Here is a 23,332-nt window from a genome sequence, read left to right as displayed (position 1 = left end):
CCTCCATACCCTGAGCGCCGGTGTTAGGTGCAGACTTGCATCCCATGCAAGTCTGCATCCGCTCCTGCGCCTCACGCCGGCATTAAATAAGATAAGGGGTAAGTCTGTTTGTCCCTGTTTGCCCAAAACCGGGCTAAATCTATGAAAAATTCACCTGCCCGGCGCCCGGAACTACATGTCCCAGGTGTCAGGCGATAGAATTTCCACATCCCTGACCTGATAAATAATATTCTAAATCTGTATAAAAATTTGGTAGAAATGTCTTTGTACTTTTGAAAATTTGTATTTAACTCCATCAATTTGTGTGTCCTTCACAGATATGACCTCAGTCTGGATGAGATTAGAGACCTGACAATGGAAAGAGTGAAATTTGTCATGAGTCTACCCCAAGTTCAGCAAGCATTTAATGAAATGGTAAGAGAGGAAACATATTTTCTTTCTGTTCTATCTAGATATTTAGTAGTTAATTATACATTTAAGCAATCTGGGTGACCCCCATTGAGGCTTTTAACACATGTTCTACAAATAATGTTAAAAAATAAGAGTTATGGCTCTTAGAAGTTGAGGATTAGAAAAATAAAAGGAAAATGCTAAAATGAAGCTGGCTTAAAAAAAGTTTAAAAACACACACGTTAACCCCTTCCTTATTAAAAGTTCAAATCGCCCCCCTTTTCCCAAATTCCATATAACAAATATATAAACATAATAAAAATAAACATGTGGTATTGCCGCGTGCGTAAATGTCTGAACTATAAAAATATATCGTTAATTAAACTGCACGGTCAATGGCGTACGCGCAAAAAAAATTCCAAAGTGCAAAATAGCGTATTTTTGGTCACTTTTTATACCATAAAAAAATTGAATAAAAGCGATCAAAAAGTCCGATCAAAACAAAAATGGTACTGATAAAAACTTCAGATCACGGCACAAAATGTGAGCCCTCATACTGCCCCGTGCGCAAAAAATGAAAAAGTTATAGGGGTCAGAAGATGACAATTTTTAATGTATTCATTTTAGTCCATGTAGCTAGGATTTTTTCCAGAAGTCCGACAAAATCAAACCTTTATAAGTAGGGTATCATTTTAATCGTATGGACCTACAGAATAAAGATAAAGGGGGAGATTTATCAAAGTTGTCTATGTCCTGCATCAATATAGACTAAACTACAGAGTGTTTGGCTGGTCTATTGTGCAACTAATTTATCAAAAGGCGCACGGCTCTTGATAAATTCTGCGCACGGACTTCGGGAACTATGCTTTAGACTGTATTTAAACCTGCTCCAGCATGGTCTGACATTTCAGCGTATCTTCAGCCGATGCGACTTGTCGCTGAAAAGTGGTTTTTGATGAATTCAGCACCAATGCATTTTCCATTCTAAAATAGACTAGAATGCATCATGTTCTAAAAATCTAAAGCAAAAGAGTCGCAAAAAGTTGCACATATTTAGATTGCGACTTTCTGTGCGACAAATTTAGACAGGAAAAACCAGTCTAAATCCATTCATAAATCTCCCCCAAAGTGTAATTTTTACCGAAAAATGTACTGCGTAGAAAAGGAAGCCCCAAAAATTTACTAAATGGCCTATTTTCTTAAATTTTGTCATACAATGTTTTTTTTTTCCGCCGTAGATTTTTGGGTTAAATGACTGATTTCTTTACAAAGTAGAATTGGTGGCGCAAAAAAAAGCCCTCATGTGGTTTTTTAGGTGCAAAATTGAAAGAGTTATGATTTCTGAAAGTTAAGGAGGAAAAAACTTAAGTGCAAAAAAACAGAAAAACGCTTGGTCCTTAAGGGGTTAAGGTCCAAATGGGCTATGACCTTAAATGGGCACTGTCCCCAACCTTTTTTTTTTTTGATATGTTATAGTACTTATGTACTACAACATATCTCCAATATATATCCATTATTAATTTTTTGTTTAAAATATTTTATTTTTACATTTGATAACCGGCCACTAGGGGTCTCCCTCCAAGCGGCCGGCTGCAGCCTGACGTGGCGTCACAACTGAATTAGGACCGATGCTGGCCGGGCAATCATTCCTAATTCAGTCAGCCTGCGCTCGCTTCCTGCCTGTCAATCAGACAGGCTAGAGCGAGTGCTGTGAATGCTGGAGCTGTACGCATTGGCTCACTGGCCTCGCGCACAGCCCGTCCCCGCCCCCGGCAGCGATATCTTGCATGGCAGGTCGGATGCTCCTATATTCCTCCTCCCTGGATAGCACATAAACAGGGAGGAGGAGACCCCGGAGCAGCCTGCCGTGCTATTGGCCGCTCATCTATGCGCGCCCCCCAAAAGAGCGCAGCATAAATGAGGTGAGGGCGGAAGTCAGTGCCCAGCAGGCGTCAGTGACGTCGCGCCTACTGGGAAAGTCTGCTTCCGGCAGAGCAAGAGCCGAGCAGCAGAAGAGAAGACCTTTTATAAGGTAGAAAACAATTTTTTAAAGGCAGGGAGGGGGTTAGGGATAGATTAGCAATAGGTAGGGACAGAAAAAAAAGTTAAGATGGTGGGAGCTACTCTTTAAGGGGTTAAACTATATATTATTAAGCTCCAGAGGAGTACAATACAATTAAGTCCGTCTATTTCAAAATTATTATTATTTTTTTTATAGCTATTTTGTTTAACTATATCAGGTGAAAGGGTCACATACTTATGTGCTGTTGCTTTGCTTATTCTTTTTAGATAGATAAAAAAAAGAACTTTGTCAACAAAAGTATGATAATGGGAGAAGTTCTTTGTACAGCTGATATGACAACTGGAGTAAAGGTAAAAGTACAAATAAATCTTATAATCTGTAAATTCCTTTATTTATTGCTTTTAATTCCAAGGTATTATGGTGCCACACTACAGCCCTTTAGCCCCTTTGGATTTTAGACTTTGTTAGGTTATCTACAATAGGGTTATCGCTGATTATAAGAAACTTATTATATTGACCAATGAACTGTTTACCTATAAACTCCAGTTAAGGTATACATCTACCCTTTATAGACCTATAGTATGTACTTAAAAATGTTTAGTAACATTGTAAATACATTGGGGGAGATTTATCAAGACGTGTAGTGGAAAAGCTGCCCAGTTTCCCATAGCAACCAATCAGATTGCTTCTTTAATTTTTAAGAAACAATCTGATTGGTTACTATTGGCAGCTGGTCAACTTTTCCTCATCACAGGTCTTGATGAATCTCCCCCATTGTATTGTTATTCTAATAGCAATCTAATCTGCATTGCAAAAACCTTCCAAAAAAGCCCTGGCAGTTTATTTACCTGTATATCTATGGCAATGTCTCCACTCCATGGAGCCATTTTCAAACAGTAATGCTGTGTGTGTGTGTGTCTATGTCTTGCAGACCTTGTTACAGAGCTGTGCATGAGAGAGTATGTATTGTCAAGAAGGTGGGAAAAATAAAGTCAAATATAGTTCAAACAAAGAAATGCTCTGGCACAGCAGGTGTTAATTGCTTCTTTCATCTTTCAGAGGCCTATTTAAAAATGAAAGAAACGATCTGATTGGTTGCTTTGGGCAACTGCACCACTCTTCCTCTGAAGAGGTTTTGTAAATCTCCCTGAATTGTGTTTCTCACAAGTGCAATACTGGCACATTTCTGAGTTTGTATTACGGCTCTAAGTCCCAGGTTGATAGCATGTCTAATAACCTGAACTGACAGCATCATAGGCAGCTAAAGAATTCTATGATGTTAGGGCCGGACTGGGACCAAAATAGCCTTGGGCATTTAAATGGGCACTTTCAGATTCAAAACCTTGTTATATGTTGTACATCTTAACAAAACATTAACCTTTCTGATATACAAATAAGAATGTTTTTTATTTCCTTTTTATTGAAATCATGGCTTATAAAAAAAACACCATCAGGAACATAATCCTGTTTGGCTACAGCATCATCGTTGTCCAAGCTGAAGCTTAAAGGGTAGCTCCCACCATCCTATTTTTATTTTTTTTGCTACCGTTACCCCCCCCCCCCCCCCGCTACGGCACTAGCCCGTTCCCTCCTCCCCCCCCCCCCCCGCTCCGCATACCCCGTTCCCTCATTACACTTGCAGTTACTGCAGAGTCCGGCAGCGGGCGTGCAGGGACAGCGGCGGCAACGAGGCGGCGGCGATGTGCGGGAGGAGTGACCGGGGAGCCAATGCGCTCGCTCCCGCCTGTCTGAGCGGGCGTGCAGCCTAACTGAAAAAGGACTGATTGTCACTCCAAAATCAGTCCTTTTTCAGTAGCCGGTTTTTAAATGTAAATTAAACCTTTTTAATGAAAAAAATAATAATAAAAGTATATTAGAGATATGTTGTAGTACATAAGTACTACAACATATCAAAAAATAAAGTTGGTGACGGTGCCCATTTAATGCATAGACAAAGTCTAGTAAGTGAGAGTGGGACTAGCACTTCTCTGTGCTCTCTCATGTACTATCAGGTTGCAGCATGAAATTAGAGAGGAAGTGGTATCACAGTAGCCTGCTGTGATTGGATGAAGAGACCCAGCACTACACAGCAAACACCCCCCCCCCCCCAAAAGGACAAGGGGGCACTCCCTCCGTCTGGAGAAGAAAAGGTTTAGTCTAAAGGGGTGACACGCCTTCTTTACCATAAGGACTGTGAATTTATGGAACGGTCTACCTCAGGAACTGGTCACAGCAGGAACAATTAACAGCTTTAAAACAGGGTTAGATACATTCCTGGAACAAAATAACATTAATGCTTATGCAGAATTATAAAACTACATCCCTTCCCCTTATCCCCTTACACCCTCCCCTTCAATACCCTGGTTGTACTTGATGGACGTATGTCTTTTTTCAACCATACTAACTAACTATGTAACAGCAGACTCAGGGAGGAGGCTTAGTCAAGCAGGGTGAGGACCAAAGCTCATAATGACAAACCAAGAGCAACAGAAAGAAGGAATTTGTGAGAGAACTATCTGTGCTAGACACATAAAAATTATATATAGACATTCAGGATTAGAAACTGAGTAATACATCACGTTTTCTCTTTTTTTTTTTTTTTTTTTTTTTTGTGTGGAATATGACAGGTGCACTTTGAGACTGTGAGTGGCCCATTTTATTAATTTTTTTTACCAAATTTCAAATAATGACAAACATAACACTGATTTTGCGTTGTCTATTATAATTAGTAAGTCAGTCATTGGTATTATATAAAGTAATGATAAAAAATCAAACACAATGAAATGCAACACAAAGTGCAAAATCTTTAATGACAGATTCAAACGATAACCTATATATTTCACATTCAAAAGGAAAAAAAACTGTACTATGGATACAGCAATTTTCTTAGAAGTTCATTGGTTTCTGCAACTCTGTCTATTACAGCGGGTAAAACAAGCATTAAACACGTCACCATTTTTCTCACTAAATAGTTTTCCATACTTTTCAAGGTGCTATTGACATGAAATTTTCACCAGATGTTGGTAACAATCCCAATAATCCATACATATAAAGAAACAAAAACAAGTAAACTCAGAAATTAAGTAATGTGTAATAATGTGAAATGACACATGGAAAAAGTATTGAACATGCTTACTGATTATTAATTTAATACTTTCTACAAAAGCCTTTGTCGCTAATAACAGCTTCAAGACTCCTCCTGATCCGGAATGCCGCAGGTCTAGTCTGGGTGGATCATCTGCCCGGTGACAGACTTCGGCCTTTTGGCCAGCACCTTGGTGAGGATCTTGTAGTCCATGTTCAAGAGAGAGATGGGACACCAGTTTTTCAAGTCACATCTCTCCCCCTTCCGCTTATACAAGATCGTGATCATCCCTTCCCTCAATGACAGAGGCATTCTGCACCCCCCCACCCCCACCACCACCATCACCATCACCATCTCCTTGTACACCTCCAACAGGTCCGGACAGATCAAGTCCCCCAGCGCTACATAGAGCTCGGCTGGGAGACCCGTTACTGCTTGGGGTCCTGCCGGGCTTGAAAGATTTAGCGGCAGAGAGCAGCTCCCCCACCGTCACTCCTTTCCAGGTTCTCCACCTTGGCATGAAAGATGATTCGCTTGGATTCCTCCTCAAAGTGCAGTTTCAAGCTCTTTTTGGTCTCCTCCAGCATCTCTCTTCAGTCCAGGCTGCACCGGAGCAGGTCTTGCAGTGATCGCAACTCTTGCTGCAGCCTCATGTAGTCCCACTTCTTCTCACATGCCTGTTGTCTCCTTTTTGCCTGAAAAAAACAGCGAAATTTTACTTTAACATACTCCCACCAATCGCTAGTACAGTTGAAGAAACATTTATCATTTCGTCACACAGTGTAAGTGTCTCTAAGTTCCTCCAGGACCTCCCTCTGCGCCAACAGGGCACAATTCAGCTTCCAGGAGCCAGGGCCAGATGATCTGATAATGCAAAGATTGAACTTTTTGGTCTCAGTTCTAACAGTCTGAGAGTCCTTTAAGAAGTTTTTGCAAACTCCAGGCAGGCTTTCATGTGTTATTTATTGAAGAGAGGCTTCTTTTTGGTACCTTTAGGAAAAGTCCTAATTATGCCAAACTCCTTCTAATTAAGAATTATGGAGACCATTGTGCTCTTGGAAAATGTAAAGTGTATCCTTCTGTATCTTGTTTCTGAGCTGTACCGGTAGATCTTTCTACCTCATTTCTTGGTCTTTGCTTTGATATGCATTGTCAGTTGTGAGACCCTATATAGACAGGGCTGTGTCTTTCCAAATCATGTCCAGTCAATCAAGGTGGAGAAACATCTCAAAGATGGTCAAGAGAAATGAGAGGCCCCCCAAGCTAAATTTCAAGTGTCATAGCTGGGAGTCCGAATACCTATGCCCGTGTGATTTTTTTTAGTTTTTCCTTTTAAATAAAGTTGCAAAAATGTCTAAAATTCTGTTTTCACATTCTCATTATGGGGTTTTGAGTGCAGGTTGTGTTGTGTTTTTTTTTTTTCTATTTTAGCACCAGGTTGTACCATAATGAAAGATGAAAAAAGCGAAAGGGTCGGAAGACTTTCCTAATGCACTGTACATAAGAAAATTTCTTATTGGCATGCTTGTGCCAAATGAATATGTTCATTCAAGATTGTGTATAAGTGTGTACAAATATATAAGCCCAGCTTTACCGACCTGCCTGAGGGCAGATACTGTCTGGCTTTCGCTCTACCTATGGGAAAACAAGATAGTTTCTGTCTTTAAACAGATTGGTAAATCCAGGCCATTGAGTCATATATATTCAAATATCTTTTCCAGCATTTATGTACCCATACTTATGTACTGCTTTTAATTTATTACGGTTCAGTACATGTACTATTTTCATTAATTGTGTAAATTAGGACATATCTAACCCTTGTAAGGGTTTTTGGCCCTGTTTCTTTCTCGTTTGCATGTAAGTTGAAGTAAAATAAATGGCAAAATATTCATTGCATCAGATATTTATAAAAAAAACAAAAAAAAAAAACAATTATTATAGTTTCAAAAAGACAATATTTTTGCATTTTTACTGTATTTTAGTGTGGAGTCATCTGCTGGTTATTTGGAGGAGCAGTGATGAACCTTGGCAGCCCAGAACACATCCAGAAATGGTTTGTTCCCTTAAAGGTATGAACTTCGAAAGTAGCCTGTTGTCTAGAATTAAAAGTAAGGTATACGTTATCCGGAAACTAAAGTATAGTCAATATTTTTTGCCAGATATTCTAGCTCAGCCTATTTAGTCTTGTTTCTGAAAGTGATGTTATTAATTGCAGAATGTCATTGCAATATCTTAGGGTGTCCCGAAAGGGTATGTTTTCACTTCATATGCAGTGAGTGTTAGCTACAATCAGTAGGTGGGCACTTACTGCTAATAACGCGGAGTCGAACATCTAAAGGCAGATGTGATCGTGGGGTTCCGATGAGATAAAATGGTAGAGGAGGTTCCCCTTATCTGCCTCAGGCCACTGGATTGATGCTCTGATAATGCAGCCAGGCTGAACCTATGTAATATTTTACATTAAGTTGTTAACATTATATATCCCTATAAATATAAATCCCTCCCATAATCAAAAATAAAATCACCCCTTTTTTTAACGATTTTATTAAAAAAAAAAATTTTTTTTTATGTATAATCCATTTTTATTGTCACCAACAAAATTCCACAATTAGAAAACAAATGTCATGGTGAGTAAAATTAAGACATGCTTGAACACACACACAGTTGCTAAAAGGTATCAGATTTTTTCGTATTTAACAAAGAAAAACTCATATAACCGTAATGGCACAGAACTAAGATAGCCCCACACAGAGCCAGCTGCTATGTATGCGTATAAACTTATTATGCCTTATAAGGTATGGGAGCAGAAAAATCTGAAGGATAGGGGATAAGTTTTAGATTGCGGGGGTCTGAGCGATGGAGCCCCCTGCGATCTCCTGTTTGGAGCCCCCATACGCTAGCACAGGAGCACGTCATAACTCCTGCCTTAAGCGAAGGCTGCCACGCCCCCTCCATCTAGCTCTATGAGAGAGCTGAAGATTGCCAAACAGCCCTCCCATAGAACTATACGTGGCAGCCTCCGCTTCGGGCGGTGGTCGTGACACGCTCCTGGGCTAGAGCACAGGCGCTCCAAACAGGAGATTGCGGGGAGCCCCAGGGCTCGGAAACCCCCCCCCCCTTCCACGATCTAAAACTTATTCCCTAGGTTAGTTAGATAGGTTTTTGAGCATGAGACTTATCCTTTAAGTTCAACCAGCCACTCAGCCATAGACGGAACCGCGGAGGACTTCCAGTGGCAATGGATAACCATGCACCCCAGTTGTCAAGAAGTGCCTCAACAGGCCCTTTTTGATCAGCACAAAAGAACCTGGGATAAGAGAGTAGTGCTACCTGTGGAGAGTTAGACACAGATTTTCCAGAGAAAGCTCCATACAAGCGAAAGATATCAGCCCAAAATGTCTTGATAAGTGGACAACTCGACCATACGTGAAGAAGAGTGCCCTCAGCCCGCGGACATCTCCAACAAAGGCTCGACGAGCCAGGATACATTCAAAGAACATCTACCGTGCAGTAGTACCACCTGGAGAGGATTTTATATTCTCTTTAGCGGCAGAAGCAGCTGATATGCCATGGGTCAGGGCACAAATCGTATCAAGTGCAGGAGCATCAAAGGTGACACCTAAGTCCCTTTCCCAGTTATCAAAAAATGAAGTCCTCCCCGCATTACTGTGATCCAAGAGCAAACCATACATAGTGGAAAGGCTCTGAGACATAGCATAAGAGGAGCAAAATAGATAATCAAACACAGAGAGCTGAGAATCATAAGGACGGTCCAGGAAGGAAGAGTGGAAGGAATCACTCAACTGAGCATGTTCCAGCCATGACACATGGCACGCAGGGGCCTCTGATAGGGACGGCACTTTACCCTGCACAACAATATTCTTCTATCAGGGAGCATCAGAACTATCTCAAAAACTGATAAGCATCGCTACAGGGCCCAAAATCAGGATTACAGAAAAGAGGGGTCATTGGGCCCGGGACTGAACATATGCGCTGACGGGCAACCCAGTTATCCCAGACAGAGAGCGTATGAGAGGCCAGATAAGGCCACTTGGGTAAAGTTACCCTGTCCTTATGCAAGATCCAAAGAGCAGAAGGAAGAGGAACTTAAGCAAGCAATGTTTCCATAGGTACCCTTTAAATACATTTGCAATGTCGTAGGGATTATGAACTGGGAGATCCGCCCCTCTTTGAAGTCACACCTTCGTCCATTACGCTGGACAGGCAGCTGAAAAGGGAATCCCCAAGAGTATGGGATATTACGCTCCCTTAGGCAGTCCAACAGTGATCCCACTGACTGAGCTCATGCAGGGTGCAACTTCACTCCCCGTAGCCAGGACATGGCCTCCATAAGCATATTTTTTTATTACCACATGCATAATTGTTCAAACTATTAAAATATAATGTTTATAATCCTGCACGGGGAACACTGTAAACATAAAAAAAATAATGCCAAAAAAGCAGAATTTTTGTCACATCACATATATATATATTATTAAAGGAATACATTGCGATCAAAAAGTGCCATCTGAACTAAAGTTGTACATATAGAAACTGCAGTTCAAGGCGCAAAAAAATTGGCCCTATACAGCTGTGTATACGGAAAAATAAAGAGTTATAGGGGTCAGAAGAGGACAATTTTAGACATACCGATACTTTTCTTTAAAGTGGTACTAGAATAGAAAAACTATAAATTGGGTATCATTTTAATCGCATTGAGTCACAGAAAAAAAGAGAACATGTCCTTTTTTTTTTTTTGCTATAAAGCGCACTGTGTAAAAAAATCGCCCACCAAAATTTGCAAAATTACAGCTTTCAAATACAAATTATGCTTTTGTACATAGCTATTGTTTCTATAATTTACAGTCACTTACACTGGTTGGCCACTAGGTGGCACTCCATGTATGATATATCTATAGACTGAAGAGTTTTTCATAGTGTTGTTTTTTAAACACTTTATTTGAATTGGGGCCAGAAGTTTCCAAGAAGATATTGCGTATGGTTTAAAATCTCCACTCTGCAAAAACAAAGACACAGCAAAAGCATTATATTTCATCTCCTGACCCTAGGGGGGAACGACTAAGAATATATGTCCTGTCTGGTATATGAGGAGTTTTGAAAATTTTGCCTACTTACTGAATGAGGCCTGTTAACAAATTTTTTGTGGCCTTTTTTTTGCGTGAAACATTGGTTAAAAAATCTGCAGCAGTTTTTATGTGCTTCACTTTTATGTATTTTTTGTAGCATTTTTCTAAAATAGTGTATATTATTGAATTAATTTTGGTTGTGTTTTTCCAGTTACATGTTATGTGATTTTCTTTTTTATTGTGATTCAAAGATTTCTCATAAAGAATATAAAAAACACCATAAAAAGCGCAACACAAGTTTACACCTCCATTTTTTAGTCACATATGGAGGTCTATGGTAGGAGAACACCACAAATTAAGTAAAAATGCGCTATAGTGTATAATAAAAAGATAAAACACATGCCATAGCTACAGCAAGCTGTGTTTTTTAACAACTACCACAAAAGTCACAAATTATACAAGTGAGAAAAACGCTGCAGCTTTTGGCACAAAAAAAAGAAAAAAATAATAATTCTGTTTTGTGTGAAACCAATCTAAGGGTATGTTCACATAACATAAAATTTTGAACCTTTTTTTTTATCCGTAATAGGCAAAAAAGTTTTTTTTTTGTTTTTTTTTATGCTTTTTACCGACCTAATTAGTCTCACACTTCGGCTGTGTGTTCTGCCTTAACATTTTTTGAACCGGTTTTGTAAGACATTTTTCATCGTTTTTTAATACAGCAAATGCAATTTGCAAACCAGCCATTTTTGGACCAAAAAGCAGCCAAAAAACTGACTTTATGGAATGAAAACTGGTTTTGTCCCTTGCAAGTAATTGTACATCCGTAATATTTAAGAACAACAATTTATTCTACATGTGGACTGACATGCTTTTCCATTGATACTTAAAACTTACATTTTTGGATGTTTCAGGTCTCAAAATGAGTCCAAAAACAGTCTGTTAATATTAGCTTCAGTCTTTGTTGGTTTAGGTAAAAAGTACTTCTCAGTTATAAGAAAAGAGACAACAGAGCACTCACTCGGTGTTGAAATTGAGTTTTTATTTCAAAGGCATATGGAAGAGGTACAGTGGGGAGAGGTGATACAGAGCGGGAAGTGAAGAAGGCTGCAAATTAGGTGCAAATTACATTGAGCCCATTAACTCATTTTGACCCTAGGCTGTGTTTACATGTAGCTATTAAAGGGGAATTCCAGGCCAAAACTTTTTTTTATATATCAACTGGCTCCGGAAAGTTAAACAGATTTGTTAATTACTTCTATTAAAAAAATCTTAATCCTTCCAATAGTTATTAGCTTCTGACGTTGAGTTGTTGTTTTCTGTCTAACTGCTCTCTGATGACTCACGTCCCGGGAGCTGTGCAGTTCCTATGGGCATATTCTCCCATCATGCACAGCTCCCGGGACGTGACATCATCATTGAGCAGTTAGACAGAAAAGCTAATAACTATTGGAAGGATTAAGATTTTTTAATAGAAGTAATTTACAAATCTGTTTAACTTTCCGGAGCCAGTTGATATATATAAAAAAAGGTTTTATATATAAAAATGTTCTTTCTGGCAAGTCCCAGTCTAAATGATCAACTGCAAATGAAACACATCAGAAGGGCAAAGCTCTCCCATACTTTCCAAAATAGTGTTCAAGAAATATAATGCACTGGTGCAAGGGGTGTGTAGGAGCAATATATCTGTCCGTGGTGATGTCTCTGTTTGTAGTCCCTGATGGTGTTTATGTACTCTCCAGAGCTAGGACTTACTACTTTAGACAGTGATAATATGGGAATTTGTTGTAAATATGCTTTTAGTCCTACTTATCACACAATGTCTATGGCTTCCTAGCCCCGAAGTATCCACAATACATAGTTGCATCCCCACAGTCCCAAATGACTACTAATTCTAATTATTTAATAGGATCCGGATATATTATCAGATTTAGGACAGTCTTTAGAAGAAGATGGTAATGTCAGTGTGTCCATCTGCAATGTTACAACACTATAGATTGCTGATGAAACAGGTCCTTCTTGGCAGCTGAAGCAGGTTATAAGAATATAGCATTTGTGTTTTCAAGACTCAAAGTAAACAGCACTCACTCAGCACATTTTCGTATTAGCGACTCTTGAAAAGTGCTTAAGAAAATACTAAAAATTCTTTTAATCCTGGCTCTGTGAATTTTATAGCTTAGATCATCACTTTGCACATCCTTAAGAGTAATCAAACATATCTTAGAGTCATTGGGCTCCAAATGTAGTGTTGTAAAATATAGATGCAGCTTTATTAAACAATTTAGAGGGGGTTCAGCTATCAGTTATATGATAAAAGGCAGATTGGTTAGAATTTTTACAGGTCACAAAAAAGGGGTGCTAGTTCCAGTTCATGGTAGAAAAGTGGCCACATAAAAATAAGACAGATACCACTATTTACTCATCATACTAAGATGCTATTTGTTTGTGCTCTGGTATTCCTTGATAAGTCCTTGTGACAAAACACATTTGGAGTGTCTCTTATGTTTAAATTATGGCAGACTATCTGGGTTAGCTGTTGTCTGTTGATTTCACCCATTACATGCAGATTCCCCTAATCATAGTTCTCAGATACCAGCTCAGAAAGAATGTAATATGTTGCCTTAAAGTAAATGTCCACCTTGTCGACAGATTTTTTTTAAATCTCTATCTACGTGCTGAGATGTAAAGAGATGCAAAGGGCCTGAGATGGTTTTCGGTCTTAAATGGGCACTTTCAGATCCAAAAACATTTTATATGTTGTTACCGATGGAAATTTAAGACCTTTTGTAAAATGGTTGTTTAAAATATTTAGAAAATTTAATAAAGAAAACAGCCCCTGAAAATCCCACCACTAGGGGTCCCCATTCCTACTGGGGTACTAACCAGTAGGGATCGACCGATATCGTTTTTTTAGGGCCGATACCGATAATCGGTGCAGGTTAGGGCCGATAGCCGATAACTTATACCGATATTCCGGTATAAGTTATCGGCTATTTATCCCCCCGCGACACCGCTGCAGATCATTGATTTTAAAGCGGGCGCTTTAAATCAATGATCTGCAGTGGCTTTTGCGGGGCCATAGGCCGCCGCCGCCACCCGCTTCTCTCCCCTACCTGTCAGGGTGGTCCGGGCCATCCATCCTTCGTTCCTGTAGTGTCCGGGGGCGTTCCGGGTGGAGGGTGCAGCGGTCTGGGCTGTCCTTCTTCTCCGGCGGTCATCTTCTCCACTCCGGGCAGGCTCCGGCCTAGTACGCTGCATAGACGCCGCTGCGCAGTGACGCCCGTGCGCAGCGACGCACCTGACGTCACGGCGTAGCGGCGTCTATGCAGTGTACTAGACCGGAGCCTGCCCGGAGTGGAGAAGATGACCGCCGGAGAAGAAGGACAGCCTGGACCAGTTAACTCTTCACCCGGAATGCCCCCGGACACTACAGAAAGGAAGGAAGGATGGATGGCCCGGACCACCCCCATTACGGGTAAGTTTAATTTTTTTTATTGACTCGGAGGGTGGGGGAGGGGCCCGACCGGTATAGCGGTATGGGCAAAAATCCATACCGGTATACCGCCCAGCATCACGGTGCGGGTGCGGCGCGGTGCGGCGGGTCGGGGGGGGGGGGGGTGGCGGTCGCGGTGCGGTGGGGACGGTGCGGGGGGCGGGGCATTATCGGCTTATTGGCAAGATAATTGCCGATACCGATAATGCCCAAAATAGTGATTATCGGCCGATAATATCGGCCATACCGATAATCGGTCGATCCCTACTAACCAGTCCTGCAGCAACAAAAGCTTGTCCATGAGTCATGGACAAGATATTACACCATGACCAAGGCTGCATGAGCAGATACACCAATCACCTCCCACCACCACAAGCAAGGGGCATGGCCCCTTCCCGAGAGAATTTCTAACACTGTGAGCTAATAAAAAGGTGTTTTTTTATAATCAATATAGGTGATAAAGGCATAAAAATGATATGTACTTAGTCAGGATTAGGTACTGAGTAACATATTCATTCATTTTTTTTGTGGGATCTGACAGGTATGCTTTAAAGAGGACCTGTGATCGTGTTCCATAGCTTATCACATACCTTTAATAGCATGTTGTGCATGTGCTTTTTAGCCCTTTTGATTATTTAGATAATCCGTTAAAGGGTGAGAACTGTAATTATAATATGGTCTGTGTTTGGCTCTGTTTAGTGAGGTGACTGTGACGGGGGTTGATTGGGGCATGCGTGTATATTTAATGTCTAGGGGGTTGTATTCAGGGCTGGGCACACTCTCACAAGATCATGTTGACAGAGTATAGCCAGCGCTGAATACATGTCTCAAACATGAAATATTCATGCTTCCCATCACAATAACCACACTGAACACAGCCCCTGTTATAATCAAGGTTCCTGCCCCACTGACTGATTACCTAAATCATCATAGGGGCTACAACATGCTATAACTCAGGACGGGGATGGGAAAGGCTACAGGGAGGGCAATCGACATGGTATAAAAAGTTGTGATAAGGCTATGTAAAGGTTACACTAACTTACATAGTCTTCAATAGCCATAGCCTGTGTCATGACCGGGGATGGACACGGAGAGTGAGCCCTAAGCTGTCCATACACTCTCCCTGCCTACTTGCCCATCCGTCCTAAACGGTGGATCGACAACTTTGAGCCGGTCCCTCCCTGCGTAAAAACAAATAATATACATAGTCGGTCAAAGGCCAGAAACCGAACGAGAAAACTACCAGACAGAATATAAACTCACAAACAGGGCAGGATGCAGTGTACTAACAAACCGTTCATAACCCGGAATCCAGATAAACGGCAGACATGATTAAATAAACAAGACTAGGTATGCAACAAGTATACAGCAGAATCCAGGAGATGCAAGGGAAGAACAGAAGAACTGAATGCTAAACACTAAACTGATTAGGGACATAGAACAGAAACAAACTGGACACCCCACTCCACAAAAGGAGTAGACAGCATAATAAAGTCAAATAGACTGCTAGTCAGCGGGAACACTCCACTGTGTGATCAGGATGCTGACCTAATAGGAAACAGAAATATAATACATAGAACACTAGACTGAAAACTGGATGAGTCAGAATTGACTCCAGGATACCAAACAGGAATTATTACATACAGAGCACGGGAAATAAGCAAGCTCAGTGTGAACACAGACTAAGCAGAACAGGCATACATAATCCTAAAAACCGACATATGCACATAAAACCAAGCAGACTAAAAGCTATCATAAACAGGATTATTAAACCATGGTTAAAACTCAGATAATAAATTTAAGACTAATAAATTTAGTCAGACTAATAACTTTAGTCTTAAAAAAGTCATGGTCAAAGTAGCACTAATGCTCAAATACCAAATAACCAGCACAGAGTGCAGGAGAGCTCGGGTATAAATAGCCCCACTCGATTTCTCATTGGCCCAGAGCGTTAACTATTCCCTTTCCAGGGGAAATAGCACAGAAAACTGATAATGCATGAAAACAAAGTCTGAATAGGGCCAAAAACAGAAAAAATGCAAACACACCAAAACCGACATTACAGCCTGAAATGATGTCTGGATTCCTGCAGCCACCACTAGGGGAAGATTACCGGATATGAACTTCCCACTTTAAAATCCCATTTTACTCCTTAATACATGCATATGTGGTAAGCTTCCAGGTGTCCCTTAGTGATGGCTGCAGAAAGTCACTGTAAAAACGATAGTGACTGTCAAGTTTTTTTTGCTGTACTATGTCTTAAGTCACCTAAGTGCAAGTAAAAAGTGCAAAGTTTGTTCACACAAAAAAATGCGCACGAGGATGCGGTCCATCGCAAGCCCTTCTCCGAAAGAAGAGGGTCCCCCCCAATAAACCAAACCCTTTGCCTCCGGTACTAGAGGAACCTGCAAGCTTCAAGGTCCAATGTCTCCTTTCTTCGAAGCTACTCAGGGACCGAAACTAGGCGTTAGCCGGGTTGTCACCAAGGAGCCAGTAAAACCGATTTGGTATCCTTGCCAAAGCAGGGAAACCCGGGGCATGGCAGGCAGGTGAGGAACTGAATGGCCACACACACCTCCCGTAGACCGGCAGGAGGGACACCCAGAAGAGCTACCGGACACTGACCAATTTTAGTGAACATAAAAGAACACAAACATGGACCCCAGCCCCATACAACTTTCTGCACAGCGGGCTGGTAGGGAGCTGATGTGCATGCTGGGCAGAACAGTAAAGGGGACTCTATAGCTATAGCAGCAGCAAGGCCTCCCCTTTATTCTGAGGATGAGTGAGGGTCCCAGAGTGTTCCCCAACAATGATACTTCATGAGATTGGATAACCCTTTTTACTATTTAGCTACAATGATGCCAAGACAAAGGCAAAAGTGGAATAGTTGTCCATAGCAACCAGTCATATCACTGAAATAATCTTTCACCCTTGCAAAAAAAAAAAAAGGAGGAATCTGATTGGTTGGTGTGGATAGCAGCCCCAGTTTTCCCTTGCACTAGTTTAGTAAATCTCTCCAATGTCTCCGAGTTTTCTATAGCATATGTTCTATGACTCGGCATACGTTCATACTGTTCCTCATCTTTCTGTAGATCAGGAACCTAACTTGTCTTGACATCAGTGTATAGAGTAAAGACTTACATTGGTCATTTTGTAATTATTCTTATTCTATGTCTTATGCAGATGAAAAATGGTTTTGAAATCCTGTTTTGGAGGTAGCCCACCTCAGTCTTAGTTTTTTATATAGCCACTACCATGATACCCTAAATAGTGAAAACAGCATTTCTCTGGAGTTTTCTGCATTTATCAAGTATAATTTAATATCATTTTATATTAATTTACAACACTCTCTGTGTGGATTGTTAGGCTAGGTTAACATCACAGTTTAACCATCTGATTATCGGACCGTAAATTCGGGTGAAATCGGATTGCAAAAAATAGTATTCAATCGTATGTAAAAATTTCTTTGCTATCCGATTTTAAAATCGTATCCAAAAATCGTACAGATGAAAATTCCATCCGATTTCAGTAAAAATCTGATCCTGTTTTTAAAATGAATATGTATGCCAATGGCAATAAAGTTTTATATATTTGAAGTGTATGTATTTTGAAGTCTACTGCGCATGCGTACAAAAAAAATCGTGTGCGATTAATCTGATAGAATTCCATGCGATTCCATGCGATTTACATAATCAATCATTTTAAAAAATCGGACCCGATTTTGATCTGATTTTGAATCTGGAGGAAAAATCGTGGTCAACCATGATTTTACCTCCGATCTTAAATCGTGCAAAATCGGATGCGGATCAAAACTGATGCATTTGTTGACTATCATTAATGAATGGAAGTCAATGGATACGACTTGGCGTGCAGGTTTGTACGATTTCAAAGTTAAAAATCGTGAGAAGTATGGCAAAAACGGGATGTGAATGCACCCTTACCAGGAAATTTGTGGTTATCAGAATTTATATGAGAATCCTTTAGTATAGTGTCAGAGACCTCTTCATGGACTTGAAATGTGGTACAGGCCTAAATTAGTCATTTCTAAAAAATATTCAGTGTTTTGACTGCATACTGAGAAGACTGAATCATAATGTGTATCAAGTGATAATTTACCTTTCTGTGAATCAGCAGTGCAAGCGAATATAGGAAACGTTGTAATATATAAGAAAATAATACATTTTAGCGGACAACCCCTTTATTATAGAATCAACAAGAAAGAAGTGCAGCTCACTAAGGCTATAGGGGGTGCCGAGGTTAACTGAGTGGCACTGAATACCCAAAGTGCCTAGCAGATAGTAAATTAGTGTAAAACAGGGGGTACAGTCCTCAAAGCACCCTCTATTGCAGTGTTTCCCAACCAGGGTTCTTCCAGGTGTTTCAAAACTACAACTCCCAGCATGCCTGGACAGCCAAAGGCTACCATAGACTGTCCTGGCATGCTGGGAGTTGTAGTTTTGCATCATCAGGATGCACCCTGGTTGGGAAACACTTCTCTAATGGGATATTATTGGGGGGGGGGGGGGGGGGGAGAAGGGGCGGAGGGAAAGAAAAGGTGAGCGAGGAAAAAGAAAATGGCTACAACTCCGGATAAAAATGACAAATATGCTTTATTATTATACTTGGTACAAGGTGGTGGGTAGTTTAAACCGCAGAGTCCTTGCGGTTATTACTCCCAGCCTTAGAGTTAATAGATATATGTAGTACTATAGATACATTTACATCATATTATGCGTCTTATCTTGAGAAAAAAAAAAAAAATATATATATATATATATTTCATTTTATATTGCTAGTCTTTTTAGGAACTGTACACTGCATGTTTTACTACCTAAAGCTAATGTATCTATAGTGCCACATATATCTATTAAAGGGTTATTCCAGGCCAAAACTTCTTTTATATATATCAAGTTAAACAGATTTGTAAATTACTTAGAAAAAAATCTTAATCCTTCCAATAATAATTAGCTTCTGAAGTTGAGTTGTTGTTTTCTGTCTAACTGCTCTCTGATGACTCACGTCCCGGGAGCTGTCCAGCTCCTATGGGGATATTTTCCCATCATGCACAGCTCCCGGGACGTGACATCATCAATGAGCAGTTAGACAGAAAACTTCAGAAGCTAAAAACTATTGGAAGGATTAAGATTTTTTAATAGAAGTAATTTACAAATCTGTTTAACTTCCCGGAGCCAGTTGATATATAGTTTTTGCCTGGAATACTTTAACTCTGCGATTACGGCTGAGAGTGATAACCGGAAGGACCCTGCAGTTTAAACTACTCACCACCTTGCACCAAGTATAATAATAATAATAAAGCATAATTGTATTTTTTACTCAGTGTTGCCGCTATCTTCTCTTTCCTCTCTCCCCTTTTCTTCCTTTTCCTCCTCCCCCCCTTCTCTTCTCTCCCTCTCCCCTCCCCCTCTTAATATCCAATTAGAGAGTGCTTTGAGGACTGTACCCCGTTTTACACCCTTTATTATGGAGTTAGTCCCCCTTTGCCCTTTTAACAGCTTCCACTCTTCTGCAATGGCTTTTTACTAAGTTTTGCAGTATGTTTTTGGACATTTTGTCCATTCATCCTGAAAAGCATTTGTGAGGTCCGACACTAACCGTAGGGTGTTTGTTAGGATTGAGGTCAGGAATCTTTTTTTTTTTTTGTACAATTTCAAAATAGACACTTTCTGCAAAACTGACTGAAATACAGTGAATTATTATTGATATTGCAGTGGAAGATATTTTTTTTTTTTTGTTGGAAGTGCGCAAGTGCAAATTCATACCATGTCTGCTTTCCCTTAGCAAAGTGACATTCTACAGCAAGTTGTGAGTCACAGTGATAAATGTCCCCCTCTGTGCAGGCCAGTCAAGTTCTGATACTGTACTTGTTTTTATATAGTGTATAATTGCCAGAAATATTGCTGCTTCTCATGCGCGCACACACACACTTGACAGTGTATCCTCCAATCTTTTTTTTTAAAGGAGAACTGTAGTGAAAATATTTTCACTACCTCTGTGCCCGGGCTGCAAAAACTAAATAAACAAACTTTAACTCACCTTCCTACGTTCCCCCCTTGCGCCGGTATCGGCGTCCTGGTCTTCCTGCTTCCTGGGAATGGTGAGTCATACTGCGCCCAGCGTATCGCCAGCCACAGCGATGTTCTGCCTCGGCCGGTGATAGGCTTAGCGCTCTGTCATGTAGGGAGCATGGGCAGCAGGGAGAAGGCGAGGCCCAGGCTCCTTACATGACAGTGAGCTCAGCCTATCACCGCCCGAGGCGGAACATCGCTGCAGCCAGCGATACGCTAAGCACAGTATGACTCACCATCCCCAGGAAGCAGGAAGAAGACAAGCACCGGAGGACCAGAACGGCGATAGTGGCGCAACGGAGGTGTCAGCAGAGAGCACTGTGGTCAGACAGAAAATTTTAAAAGAAAAGCTTCCTCTGTAGCATACAGCAGCTAAGTACTGGAAGGATTAAGATTTTTAAATAAAAGTCATTTACAAATCTGAGAAAAAAAAGTGATATGTGCAGCTCACAACCAAAAAGTCCGATGTATATGTGGTTAAAAAATTTATCAAACAATCATAAAACAATCAATAATGAATAAAATGTGCATAGGAGGAAAAAAACAAGTAAAAATGGAATAAAAGGGTTAGAATATTGCACTACTTGACTGTATATTTACCATGGGCCCTAATGGTAAAAATAAAACACTGTTAATAATGGTCAAATCCCTTTTGCAATGATAGTATTATCTATTAATCCGGCAATTCAGATTTTCCGGCACTTTGAGATACTCAAGTAAATTTGAATAGTTCAGCACATGATGTTGAGCAATGAATATAGATGGATATCAGACAGTCTCTCAGATGGCTACAATAGGACACCTACAGTGTTGTAATATCTCAGCGGGTCTCCGGCCGCTGGTCCCGTGCTGCGACGGACCAAAAATGAAGTCCTGCGGCTGTTGAGATGGTGCGGGCGCTTAAGTCCTCTAGATGTCTGCAGTCTCGGGCTCTGTATGTGCTGGATGGGACAGTCACTCACGAGTTATCTCTGGATTAGAACTCTGGCATGAGGCTCCAGCAGGTGGGACTCGTGGCTTTATGTACTCCCAAATACAGACCCATAGTAGATGTAAGAGGATCTTGTGGCTCAGACAGACCAGCAGTCAGCGTGTCTAATACATGGAACGGAGACCCAGGTGTGGTAGGCGGATCGCTTCAGTTGATTTGAGCCGGCTTGCATGTAGATTATGAACAAATAGCAGTGCGTCTTTTTTAGTGCTGTATTCAGATTGCACAAAACTCAAGACTCGTTTCAGGGTACTAAATCCGACCCCTTCCTCAGTAGACAAGTTTAAGGTTAATGGCTAAAAGGTTAATAGCTGGCCGCAGCGATTGCTGCATGCCGGGCTATTAGAGGCGGCCCCCGGCGACTGAAATTAACTGGGGGCCGCCGAGTATGGAGCAGGCTTGAGTCAGGACACCTCTCACCGACATAAAAAAAAGAACAAGGGGAAGTCGGTCCGGCCCTGCTTGCCCGATACAGCAGCTGTAATGGTAAAAAGTGGAGTGCCACTTTCTTGTATATGAATATATATGACAGAAAATGTAATATTTGTATATTTCAATATTTCATTTTTTCCCCCTAATAGAATCTGGAGTATACAGGGATGTTTGCAATGACAGAACGCGGACATGGAAGTAATGTAAGAGGGATACTGACCGAAGCTGTGTTTGATCCAGTGACACAGGTAAGTAGCAACCATTTAAAGTTTATTTAATGTCTTGAAGACAAGAACATGTTTAGTTTAACCTTCATACACACTTTTGGTTTCCTATTCCTAATAAATGAAAAAAGGAAGTTCTGTTTAATTGTACCGCAAGTTTCTGGCATGTAGAAGTCATTATTAGTCAGCAAATTGCACGTAAAGGAACAGATTTCCCATTACTTTGTTTAAATTTTAACCACAAAATGTAGGTGTTTTACAGTTTTTCAGTGTTTGACTATTTTACTTGCTGTGCATTATAATTTGAAGGAAATAGACAGTGTGCTGGGATGGAATCCCAATATGCTAAGACGTCTGTTATTTATTTTTAAATACCCAGTGGCCCATACTGGGTGCACACTGCGTTTGATGACCGTTTTAAGTTGGACTTGAAAGGAGGATTTGAAAGGGTTCTTTCACACGTATGCCTATTTCCAGCATATACTGGCCAAACACTGGCCAGTCTGGTTAGACACTGGGTCTTGCCACAAGAGAGGGTAAAAGTGCTTTCCAGCTAAAGGTTCCCAGAGGCTACTTTTAGGTAGGATCCCTCTCGTTGAGCGATCCTTGACTGCTAGACATAAACTTCTATGATGCACTACAAGACATTTTGTTAACATTGGGCATCATTTGACTGACGTAACTAGATGGTCATTTCAACAAATCGCCCGCCATCTAGGTTGTTTTGACCAAACTGTTGGGAGGTGTTGGGAGCAGTGGTTATTTGAGGATGTGCACATATGGCGGACAGGCTCCCAGACAGACCATCAGTAGAGAGGACAGTTTGAACTGTTAACAAGCATGAACAGCTTGCAGTTTACTTGTCCACCACAAAAAATATGTGGTGCCTCCATTACACCCATCTTTCTGTTTCCGGACCATTTCTACTTAGCAGAAGAAAATTTGATGCAATGGTGCACATTACCTGTCCTACCATTGACAGCCAGCCACTCTTGCCTTCATTTGCTGGGAAGTGACCCACTGTCCAACTGCTGGTGTGATGATCTGCAGAGCCATGGTCAGGATCGCCATACTGCCAAAACATCTAAGACCCCAGACAGTGTAAGGATAGAGGCCATAGCAAGCAGCAAGGGGCCCCAATGTATGTTAAATTTGTCTGGGCCCTTGATGGCAGTGCAGCAAGTACTGCCCTGAAGGCGGCCCTGGCCATGGCATAAAACAGTTTGTCACCCCTAGTAATGATAAGAGGGGCACTGACAGCACAGCGATATGTACGTCATCCTGTGGTGTCTCTTAAGACAGGACTTTCAACTAGGATTTATCAGTAGGATAATGCTTGTTTGTGCAGCCCTTGTTCGCCGTGCATCAAGGGAGATGTGCAGCAGACAAACAATGGTTTTAGACGTGCCCGAGACCTCATTCAGACACAAATTTTGTTGAAATTTTTTTTTTTGGCCCAGGAAAAATGCCACAAATACTTCCCCCATTTTTTGTTTTTTTCACCTGGGTTTCTTTCTC

General features: G+C 40.9%; 1 protein-coding gene across 8 annotated transcripts in view; it reads left to right on the top strand.

Moving 5' to 3' along the window:
- The window catches only part of ACOXL (acyl-CoA oxidase like), a 555,195-nt gene that overhangs the window by 204,840 nt on the left and 327,023 nt on the right, over positions 1-23,332 (top strand). For all 8 annotated transcript variants that reach the window (XM_056567227.1, XM_056567224.1, XM_056567226.1 and 5 more), the window contains 4 exons: positions 318-414; positions 2,680-2,763; positions 7,481-7,567; positions 21,740-21,838. In XM_056567227.1, coding sequence (XP_056423202.1) covers positions 355-414; positions 2,680-2,763; positions 7,481-7,567; positions 21,740-21,838 — 330 coding nt within the window. In that variant the 5' untranslated portion in view covers positions 318-354. The remainder of the gene's footprint in view (positions 1-317; positions 415-2,679; positions 2,764-7,480; positions 7,568-21,739; positions 21,839-23,332) is intronic.

Source organism: Hyla sarda, chromosome 3 (assembly GCF_029499605.1).
Source record: "Hyla sarda isolate aHylSar1 chromosome 3, aHylSar1.hap1, whole genome shotgun sequence".
Taxonomy (NCBI): Eukaryota; Metazoa; Chordata; class Amphibia; order Anura; family Hylidae; genus Hyla; species Hyla sarda.
This window is presented reverse-complemented; position numbering and strand designations above follow the sequence as displayed.